This window comes from Nestor notabilis, unplaced genomic scaffold, assembly GCF_000696875.1.
Source record: "Nestor notabilis isolate BGI_N333 unplaced genomic scaffold, ASM69687v1 scaffold8125, whole genome shotgun sequence".
In the NCBI taxonomy this organism is placed as follows: domain Eukaryota; kingdom Metazoa; phylum Chordata; class Aves; order Psittaciformes; family Psittacidae; genus Nestor; species Nestor notabilis.
Genome location: NW_009928866.1, coordinates 194,790 through 206,860, shown reverse-complemented (window position 1 = coordinate 206,860; position 12,071 = coordinate 194,790). Strand labels below are relative to the sequence as shown.

Genomic DNA, 12,071 nt, shown 5'->3' with positions numbered 1-12,071 from the left:
GTTTAAATTCCATAAACTCTAGAAAACAAATGAATCCACTGGCAGGTCACAGCTAACTGCCACTTGTCCTTGGACTTGGTACAAGTGCTCCAGAGGAAGATCACAAAAATGGTCAGAGAGCTGGAGCACATTTCCAATGAGGAAAGCCTGAGAGTTGAATTTTCCAGCCTGGAGAACGGAAGGCTCCAGGGGACCTTATTGTAACCTTTCAGTACTTAAAGGGGGCTTAAAAGAAAGATGAGGACAGAGTATTTACTAGGCTCTGTAGTAGTGGGACAAGGGCTAATGGTTTTAAACTGAGAGAGGATAGATTTAAATTAGATATAAAGAAGAAATTTTTTATGATGGGGGTGGTGAGGCACTGGAACAGGTTGCCCAGAGAACTTGTGGATGCTCCATCAGTGGAAGCGGTCAAAGCAAGGTTGGATGGGGCTTTGGGAAACCTGATCCAGTGAAAGATGTTCCTGCCCACAGTGAAAAGAGGTTGGACCAAATGATCTTTAAATGTCCCTTCCAACCCAAACCATCCTGTGATTCCATGATTTTGTGATTTTATGTCACAGGAGCTCCAAAGGTGTTCCAATTCATGCTGAGCCCTGAGCTGGAGTTCATGCAGACCCCAGATAACTCCTTGCTTCCAGTCTTCTCCTGAGCACCCCTGCGCACAGTCTTCTTACTGTACTCCTGCTGTTAAAACTAGGGAGGCAACCAATCTTTACACTACACTGCCTCAAGGACAGGGTCACACTGAAATACACCTAGCTCCCCCAGCTCGCTCATGGAGGCAATTGTAGCAAAAAACATGATTTATGCAAGAAAATGCTAATGCCACCATTAATTTGAGATCTTAAATACAAAATATTGTCCTGGTTTCCCTATGGCCTACATCAATTTTACATCAGAGGAATTAAGTTGATACCATCTGAGTTACTGTAACATGCTATAGAAAAGGCAAAAGCAAAGCAAATAACTGTTACTTTATTTTTATATCCACAATCCACCTTTAACACAACTCTAATTGCTTTGAGACCTGAATAACCTGACCCAGAGATTACCCCTCAAAACTTCAGGACTTGTTTTTCTGTAGTACCTTCCATTTCCCAAGACTTCCTAGGCTGACCAATCACCAGATGCTCTGCCCTGCAGGTATTTCTTCTCATCTCCAGCTCTGCAGTGAATACAGAAGGAGGCTGCTTAGCAAACTCTCCTTTGTATCACCTACAGACAAGTCTAATACACATGAAAAGCTTATCTTGACACAAATGTCCTTTAAACAAATATGCAGAAACTCTCTGTATTCAAATTTTGGGATCTCATCCTGGGGTTGCAGCTGTGCCATCTAAAATGCAGCTTTTATGAATGAAATGCAAGCTCACAAAACAGGGAACTTGGGCATCCCTTGTACTGATTAACTTCCAGGTCCTGCAATGTAACTTTGAGCAGCCCCTGGACAAAGTAATGCTTTGGCTGTTGCTCTCCACTTTGTTTAATCTGAGAATGCTGAACCCAGAGAGTGGCTGAGTGAAATGGTTGTTTTGCTATAAATAGTTTATAACTTTCCAAACTGCTTTCTTCAAATGCAGTATGCCATTCACTGAGGGATTCCCTTTTAATTTTAAAACCAATTTTCTTTTTCAGAAGTTAGAGAGAGAGATCAGTTAAGTGGCGGGGCTTTTTATTTGCTTGTCTGTTTTTGTGACGACTGAAAAATTGGATGGATCTTGATCTTTCCTCACACACATGTCTCTTTGGAACAGACCTTGATCTTATTTCACACAAGTGTAACTACACAGACTTCGATGACAGCCTCTTGCTAATTATGTCACTGAAATGTAAGAGATTCACTGTACCATTTTGCTCATACATAATAACTTAAGCAGCTTTTCTTCTAACACTTGTAAAAACAAGTTCTAGGTAAAGTAAAGGAATAAAAATTAAATTCAGAACTACGTATTCAGAAAAGCTACAAGATACTGAATAAAAGCATTTGGAATAAAATACATCTCTTTTCAACTAAAACACCAATCCTGTCAGATTAGATTCATCAAACACTTTATTCATGGGAAGTTTCCCATGAGGATGTACTAAGTCTCAATGGGAAATATTTTCAGTGAGGTTTTACCAAGTAGAAAATACTCCTGATGTTGGTGAAGGTTGAGGTTTTTTTAATCAGTTTTACAATCAGCTCATGGGCTAATTCAAGGAAAGCTACAAGCTCATAGTATGGGTGATAAAACCACATCAAGCAGTTGTTGTATTTAATATAGTAAGTGTAAATCTGCATACTTACGCTGCTGAAGTGTAGCTCCTGTTAGGGGTAGGGAAAAATACTCTTATTTTTGCTTTTGTCATCCTGAGCTTGATGTTATGGGATACTAGAATTCCCACAGTTCAGTAGACAGCTTTGGAAAGTTCATTCTAATAGTAAGTTCATGCAGCTTAGTATTAATTGACAATTGATCAGATTGCCTTTCTGAAAGCTTGAACATATGACTGCCTTATCTTAAATTCACCAATTCTGAAATAATTTGACTGGTATCCTCTGACATATGAAACACACAAAGCAATTTTATTGCTATATAGATTTCAGAAATGCATTTCTGTAAGCTTTATATACATATTTAATCTTTCTTTTATATATTTGTTTTTTCTTTTAGTAAGTGATGGAATAAACAACACTTCCCTTTGGATGGATCACACTACATGTGAACTGCCTGTTACTCTTACTGTAAGAACAAGAAAAGCCATTTGCTTTCATTTGTTAAATATCAGCTTGATAACAAAAAGCTTCTGAATGGTTCCCACTCACAGCAGACCATCAATTGAATGGGATCAGCACTTCACCTACTGAAATATCTGACGTTGAGGGTTTGGAAAAGAGGTTTTTGCAGAGATGACCCATTTACAAGCTGGACTTAGTCCAGAGACTATAGAGAAAGCCCGCCTGGAACTGAATGAAAACCCAGACATTTTGCATCAGGATATCCAGCAAGTCAGGGACATGATCATCACGAGGCCTGACATTGGGTTTTTACGTACAGATGATGCCTTCATCTTGAGATTTCTCCGAGCCAGAAAGTTTCATCAAACTGAGGCCTTCAGACTGCTGGCTCAGTACTTCCAATACCGCCAGTTAAATCTGGATATGTTCAAAAACTTCAAAGCTGATGATCCAGGAATCAAACGAGCTCTGACAGATGGGTTCCCAGGAGTACTGGAAAATCGTGACCACTGTGGCAGGAAGATTCTTCTGCTTTTTGCAGCCAACTGGGATCAGAGTAGGTAAATGTAGATAGTGTCCTTATCTTTTTATATACACTCATACTCAATTTGTAATGGAATATCTGTGGCCATATTTGAAGCAGCAAGGCCATTTTCATTGGAACATTTTGTAACCATGAGTCCATTTCACTTAAACTTTCTTCTGATCTCATCACCTCTCATTCTTCAGCCATAACACCATTGATACACCATACAAAGGGTACCAGAGTGTCAGATGAGTAGCTCATAGGTTTTTTTCCATAAATATTTCCAGGTTTTAGCCAGATACTGTCTGTTTGTTATAAATACATTAATGCTTATTATATAATAACTTCAGCAATATCACAGACTAGCCAAACAGGTTGACAGAAAGCAAACATCTCAAAACCTATGAGGGTTCTCATAGATCTTCTTGTGCAGAAGGAACTGACCATATTTATTCTGTCTCCAGATTTCTCAACAGATAATCTTTTTTTTTTTCAACATTTCAGGAATTACACCCTGTGTTATGAGATTTCCACAGTCTGCATTGTAATTTCTACATGTTCTGGTTACTGTATGTGGTTGCTAGTCTGACAAATGAGAGGTTCATGCAAAGTGTATTTTCTGTTCAGGTCATTTCTTCACAGAATGGTATGAACAAAGATATCTCCCAGCCATTATTATAAAATGATGCCCTTAAATGTTAATGTGATTAGTCAGCTTTCACTACCTATTTGAAATAATACAGAGAAAAGGGCCAAGTCCAGGAATATCATGTTCATGTTGTCCTCTTCACCAGAAGTCATTCCATTCCATTTTCTCTGCCTTCATGGTGAGAGGGAGAAATGGAATCAGCTGCAGAATTGACAAAAATCAGATCAGAAAACAAAATTCAGATTCAGGTTTGTAGTATTACAAGTTCTGTTGAGTTCCATATAGAGTTTTGTCTTGGCATGGTCTAAAGTTGTCCAAGAAAGTATCTCTTTAGGAGTCAATAGATTGGAACTTTGAATTTATGCTATAGAAATTATTAGAGAACAATATACAATATATGCAATTTTTCATGTTGGTTGCATTTTGGGAGAACATTTAATCTCTGGGTGAAAACAGAGTACAGAATTGTTTCTGATATTCCTTTGCTTGTACAGATCTGATAAATAAATGTAGAGAAAAAGTTACAGAAACGTAACTTTACATATATAAAAGTATTTGGTGAAACCTAGAACTGAAGCCAGTGGTAAAAGTCCTATTGACTACAAAGGGGCCAGCAGTTTATCTCCTGTCTTTCTGAATTCTGAGCTTGCTTTTCTTCTAACCACAAATCCCTTCCTTTAGCAATTGGCCTGTAAAGAAAGACGAATGAACAGGTATCTTGCGTTAATAGGAAGTATCAGCTTTAGATGACAGAAGCTCTGTGGCTCTGCTGGTTGCATTAAGGGATTTAGGTATTATATAGAGCCAGCTTTGGGTTTCTGATCCCCCAACAAAATGAATCCTTGTGATTAACCTCAAACATCAAGTCTTGCTCTTGGAAAGCTGAGTAGTGTTGTCTAAGGCTTCTGCAATAAGATTTTGACAGAACATTGATTCCCGTCAGATTTTGGCTCAAAATTTCTGTGATGCTTTAATATGCATCCATGTGTATATGTGTGTTCAAAAACCAAAGTGATCCTGCCTGCAACATACCTTGTTTCTGAAAATATAATTTCTATCTTCAAAGAAGAAAGTCTAAGGCAAATAGGATAGGATAGGATAGGATATACTTTCCTAGGGCTCCTCAGTGAAATTAAAAATCATGTGCAAATTTTACCTCTGTTCAGCCACTGAAGCTCGACTCCTCTGTGGATTAATTTCTGTGGACTTTTGTAGCACTCCAAGTGCTACAGGGATTTGGGACAGGATTTGGACTGTAAGTAAATAGAGGGATGACTTTTTTCTTTTCTACTGTCTAAGGGCATTAAGAAGAGAAAAAGCTTTTAAGGAACAGGAAATTATGAGTGCGACATCCTGTTAAGCAGTAGAGAAGCAGGTTATTGTCCAGAGGAAATATATATTAATATATACTTCACAAAAACCCTCAAACAAATAAGCATTATGCATATCTTGCATATATGTGTCTTGGGCAACTTTTCTATACATGTGTTTTCAGTGATGGCAAGATGTTTACAAGCTTATATTTCAGCTGAATACTAAAGTAATTCATATGAGGTTGTGATGCTGACATGTACATCATCATGTAAGAGTGAAATGCACATCACTGTGTAAAGAGCTCAGCCTTCAGCATACCTTTCCTAACTTCAATCTTATTTGCAGCTAGCCATGTCTTCTTTTTCTGTATGATTAAATCATAATTTATAAGGGATAATTTATAAAGAAATTATAACTTCTAAAGGATTTCTTAAAATCAGCATAGCTGTAATCCATAAACCGATTTTTAGTCCAGACATTCTTACCATTTACACTCCTGGGAGTATGGTGGCTGTTGGAATCACATGTCAAGGAGGCAGAAGCAGCCTCAAAACTTTTTGGTCTTACAAATGTGTTGATTTTCAAAAGGAATTGTCATTATTTGTGTAATGTGACTGCTCAGACAAGTCAGATCCAAACTGTTTTTAAGGAATTCACTGTATCAAAGTTAAAACTATTATGTGAGCTTTTAGAAACCCTTGTAATTTCATCTTCAAGAATGTAATGTGATAGATCTAACATCTCTAGAAAACTAGGTTTTAAATTCCAGTCTCAATGTTTCCAGCTTCAGCTTCCAGCTGCTGGATTCTGTTAATTTAAAGGGAGCATAAAACTGACAGCTTCTCATGTTTGTACTTTTGTGTCCCGACCACGTCATCTTTTAACCTACTTTTGAATTCACTGAGGATGCAGCACTGTATGGTAGGTTACTGTCAGGCAGCAAGAAGATAGTACATTAGCTGCTCCACAACAGTGACCCTTGTGTTCACTTGTGTTCAAACTAAAACAGAGGAAGTTCAGGTTAGATATAAGAAGTTCTTTACTGTGAGGGTGGTGAGGTACTGGAGCAGGTTGCCAAAAGACGTGGTAAATGTCCCATCCCTGGCAGTGTTCAAGGCCAGGTTGGACAGAACCTTGGGTGACATAGTCTATTGTGAGGCGTCCCTGCCCATGGCAGAGGGGTTGGAACTGAATGATCTTAAGGTCATTTACAACCTTAACTATTCTGTGATTCTATGATTCTATGACCAGGGTGAATGCAAAAAAGCTACCCCTCTTTTCCTTGAGGAAAAAACAACCTTGTGCTGCCTACAAGGTAAAGAACATACTTGTGGACAACCAACAGAGCAAAGATAATGTTCTGTAAAGTATTACACTAGCTTAATGTCTTGCAATATATTTATGCTTCCAAATCTTAAATAGATTGGGCTTCTTTACTCTTAGAATTAGGAAGATTTTCCAGCTTCCTAAAACTTTTCATCATTCTTTTCTGGATCTTTCCTATCATTTTAGCATTGTTGCTAATGTACAGACGGATGAACTGAATACAAACTTTCATTAATAAACCATCATGTGGTAACACCATCTTTTCTGCTTAGTAGTTCCCTCCTTTTAGATATAAGATTGTCACTGTTTTCTTAGCTACTCCATCACATTTTGAGCTCATGTTCAGCTCAAGCCTGCTTCCAAGTCACTGTTTCCTAAAATACAAACACCGCTGGTAAATGTGTCATACATTGTCATCCATAATGTGGGCATAGTCTAGCATGTGATTCACGCTTTTCTGCAGTGCTAAACCTGTCCTCCTCCTCAATTATCATTGCATGGGTTTTGTGACATCTGCAAAGTTCACTATCAAGACTTTCATTTTAATCTCCACATCGTTGAAAAATATAATGATTATTGTTTTGATTAAAACCTCCTTGATGACTAGGAAAAAACCACAAGGAATGACTATTCTTATTGCCAGTCACTAGCTGAGATCTATCATGGTGCCAGGGTTTCATTCATTTAGCATGTGCTGCATTGGTTTGATTTTGCTCTATTTTTTAGACAGATTTTTTAGAGAGATTTTTTAGAGATGGTGTTATCACTTTCTATCTAGGTCCTGCATAGTATATTTTGGAACTGTTCATTAATGTTAATCACATATGATACAGAACAGAAAACTTCAGAGGTATTGAATAAGTGAAATGAGCAGATGGATAGAAAAGAATCAGATTGGTTCCACACTGAAGGAGAAGAAAAACATTGAGCTATATTACTGTACTGGACCATCCACCCAGGGGATGGCCATCATTCACTTTGATCAGAGCTCAGGGTGTGAACTCACCCCAAACCCACAAAGGCTTTGCATATATCACTGCTTAGAGAGCACCTTATTTTTAAATGGTAATTGTGGAGTAATATGTGTAGATAAGGATGTCAAACTGATCTTGTCAGGAACTTTTTTAATGAAATGATTTGCATCATAAAAAATCCCAGTTTGTAAAACAAATACATGTGTGCATACAAATGCACAATATTGATGAGACCGGAACCTGGACTTCTCATAAAAACAAATGTGCCATGTGCTGCATTGCAAATACTTTTTCTCACACCTTTTCATTCCATCAGTCTCACCAGACCTAAGCCCTCACTACTCTGATGCACCTTTAGCAAAACTGAAGCTTTTAAAGAAGCCAGATAGAGGGCCTTTTTGACTGTTGGATCAAGGAGTCTTCACTAACTACTGCAGCTGTTCCTAGGTCTGCTATTGCCTTCTAATATATTCTGCTTGTACACTGGCAAAATGGGGATTTGGGTGAACAAGTAACTCAGCAGAAGGTGTTCATTAATCTTCCAAGTAAAGATATTTCCTTCAAGGTTGTTCAGCCAGAGTAAAATTTATTTCTGTGTAGAGAGACAGCAGAAGACCTACCTCCAATCATGATCGTCTGTGAATAGAGTCTTGGGGTAAGGGGGGCAGGAGGTTGGCTGTTGTCATTTGCATTGAAATGGTAATTAATTTATGTCTTCATGTCTGCACTGTTGTGTCTTAGAAGTTGTCACATAGCTCCAAAAACTCTGTAAGTCAGTCAAATGGAAAAAACTGCTGCTCTGTATACAAAATATATTCTCAAATCAGCTCCTACCCATAAATTCTCTTTTATTATCCAAGGAATCTCAAATGCCAGATACTTGCCATTCTGTAGCAAAGTGTATTGATAGGCTAAAGGGCAAGGAAATACTCTGACATAGTGGTAAACCAACAGCTATAAATATTTTCAAGTATCACAATAGAACAAATTATGTCCTTGCCGAGAATGCTTATAGTTGTGTAATTACAAGGATATTATCAGCATCAGATCCTGTTAGTATAAATGAATATGTCTCAAATGCTGATTATTCCAATATATTTCAAGGATAATCTCAGATGTTTAATAGAATATGAAGCAATAAAAATCTGTTGAGACTGATTTATCATCACAGGCAAACTGTGGCAATAACTTAGCCTCACAGCTGCTTATTATGAGAGATTACAATTGAAATACGACCGACCTTAAGACCAGAATGATTTTTACACAGTAGGTCTTGGGGATTGGTTAGGAGGCAGTGCTTCTGTGTTGTGAGATGTTTAAACTAATGCAGACTGAGGTTGTGTTTCAAGCTTTGTATTGACCAGTAAGTAGCCTAGAAGCACACTGTATTAAAAAAAAATTCATATTACATTATTACATTACTAAGCTAGTCTAAAATGGTAGCAGAATTCATGGCAGTAGAGGAAGGAAAAGTAGCATAGGCAGAATACTCATTCCGAGGAGTAACAGATGTGCAAATTAAATGTTGGACAAAGAAGGCGAAAAGGAGCTCTGCCTTGAAATGTTTTAATTTGCTTGCAGGCAGCAACTTAATTCAGTTAGTACCATTTATTATGGAAGCTGCATTTGGGAAAGCAATTGTAGTCCATATGAATGACAGAAGGATGACATACACAAATGACAGTCCTGGGTAGGGCTGAGAAGGGAATGAAAGAGAGGGAAAATGTCTGAAAAAGAGAAAGGAAAACAACAGCTGGGGAAGTTAGGAAGCATATGTTGAAGAGTGAGAGAAGCCTGACAAAAGGAAAAACAAAAAAATCAATGGGGTGAAGGTAAGGCAATCAGACACATATTGAGAGGGAAGGGAGGTGACTGGATGATGCTGGGCTGAGGGCTAACTGAAGAGCTGTGAAGGAGCTATGGGCAGCAGTGAGCACTGTGAAGTGCTAGTGGGTGAGACAGGCAATTGCTGGAGCTGGCTTGTGTGATAACAAAGGGAAACGAAGGACAGACCAGAAAGTTGTTCTGTGCCACCTCCTTCCTGTGGAGAAAAGAAAACAAATCCAACCCCCAGGCTTTATGAACCAGAGTGAAGAACAATTGATTAAAAAAAATACACACAGTCAAACGTACACAACAAACACATACACACACATGCACACCCCCCCTTCCTTCCCAGACTCTCAAAAGACCCGAATTTTGCGTGACGTTTACGTCTGGGTGGCAGAAAAGAGAAACTGCATACAGTTGTGATAGCACTTGTCCCTAGAAAATAACCCATACTCGTGCGTGGGCTGTATATGTCATCCTCACGGCTGGGTTCTGCAAAACAACATTAGAACAGAGCTATAGCAGCAGAATAGTACAAAGCCAAACAATATGACCTCCCTTCCAGCTCTTTGTCCCATTGACCCTTGGGAACAGCTGGTAACCATGACTGAATGCTCTTATAAAAAGGAGTTTTATTGAGGTAAGACTTTGTAGGGAGAGAGAAGAATATTTTTTTGTTGGAGCATTTCCTAAATCAAGTTTTCTAAATATCTAATATTCTGATCAGTTTCTAACTTGCCAACCTAATTAAAAGGAGCTAAGGCAAATTCATGCATTGCAGCAGGAACAGACTGCATAGAGTCAGGGAAGATAAAAAACCATAATTCTCTGACTAGCTATTTAATAGGCAGCATACAGTAGAAATGTCAGAAAAGAGTGGAGATGCTGAGATGGAATCATTAAATACATTTGAAATTTTAAAGTTATATTTTCTTGATATATTATTTCCCTAGGCCATGATTCATTTTAGATTCTTTCCTCCGTACTCTGAGCCCTCTGTATCAGTTGCATTTTACATAAAAATAGTTGCCTTTTTCAGCATGCCCTGGTAGGCGTTGAGCATCTTCCACTTCCAGCACCCTTAGAGAACAAGGGGTGTTTAGGAACTGGTACAGGTCAGTAGGCTGGGTAATGCCAGAGGAGTTACAGCATGAATTTGGTTAGGATGTTCATGGTATGGGGGCTTGATGTCTATGGCATGGCTGAATGGCATGTTGCAGTAAATTCTACTCTGCCATCATGACCATCCTGCTTTAGAGTGCTTGTCTGCTGTAGTGAGGCTGGAGGTCAAGGGAGATAGATAGCATCCATCATTGTACTGGTGAGAGTGACCCGACCATGTATCTCTGAGATGCTCTTGACAATGTGAGGAAAAAAGTGATATGAGAACCCATCTGCCACAGGCACCTAAAACTGTGACAGAGCAGAGATGGAGGCCAGGATGGAGGAGTAAAGAAGAAGATGAAGGAGTAAAGACATTCCAATAAACCAGCCTAAAAATTGAATTGTTAAAGTTCTTCCATATAGGATATTTTGCCTTTTTTGACATGGGTAAGCCAATAAAACAAGGAGAGCATAATAATTTATATGCCATGACTGGAGACTTGATTTCTAAAGAGAAGATAATGGAATCACTCCTGGAGGAAAAAGATATTTTTTTGTCTCAAATTCTGACTGCACTTTCATAGTTCAAATAAGTGCAGCAACCACAGAGGCAGTAAAAAGCAACTATCCCTTGCTGCTAGACCATGATAATCTCAGCTCTGGGAACTTCCTGGAGGGTCCATTTGTAGTAGGGGACAGAGGGCAAAGCCAGCCTTTTAGGCTCCTGCTGGAACTATTTCCTATGTAACAGCCTATTTTCTGCCCATGCTGAGCAAATTTGCATGAGTAAAGATTAATTTTAAGGGAAAGGTAATATGCAGATATTGTCATTGGTGCTTTTCCTTTATAGAAAGATGGTATCGCTTTTTCACTTTTCCATTGCAGACACACTGTGGATGGCACATGCCTGTGCATGCATTAACACGTTTGGAGCCAGTTATGTTTCATATATGCAGCAAAAATCATAGCACCAAGTAATGTTATGATGCTATGTGATCAATAATAATGTATTTGAAAAATGTATGGATTATCTACATAATATTCCATGATACATCTTTGAGGGCCAAAATTCAGGATTTGATTGAAACTAAAATTTTAAGCTACTGACTACAATATTTTTGAAGTTAACATACCAATACACGTAAGATATATTTGTTTTTCAGAGGCAAATCAGTATGCTTTCTGGTTTAACCTTGTCAACTGGCTGTGTATCAAACCCCTTGTTAGGGACCTGCTGCTGGCCACTGTCACAGTGAGGATTTGGGGCCAGAGGAACCCTGGGTCTGATCCAGTAGAACCACTCTCATTGGTATCTTACAAGACACATACTCTCACATATTTAACAAGACATGTAGCTGATGGTCTGAATTAACAAAGCAGGAAGCTGAAGATTTTTTTTACATTTTCAGACCAATATGGTTTTCTTCACTGAGTTCCAGTTGTAAACCACCCCCACACTTTCCTTGTTCTTTCCCATAGGCAGTGCTATGCTACTTGCCACAAAGTCTCTTGGGTTTATACCACATCAGTAGAGGAACTGAATGCTGTGCTTTCAGATATGAATGAAGTAATAAAGGTGGTAACAAGCACAAGGCCATTGCTACAGTGTGATCAGCAACATGCACT

At 38.6% G+C, this 12,071-nt stretch overlaps 1 protein-coding gene across 1 annotated transcript in view; it reads left to right on the top strand.

Annotated features, from left to right (window-relative positions):
- The first annotated feature begins 2,893 nt into the window (after window positions 1-2,893).
- CLVS1 (clavesin 1) overlaps window positions 2,894-12,071 on the top strand; it is a 91,826-nt gene continuing 82,648 nt past the window's right edge. The window contains exon 1 of the mRNA XM_010014721.1: window positions 2,894-3,282. Coding sequence (XP_010013023.1) covers window positions 2,894-3,282 — 389 coding nt within the window. The remainder of the gene's footprint in view (window positions 3,283-12,071) is intronic.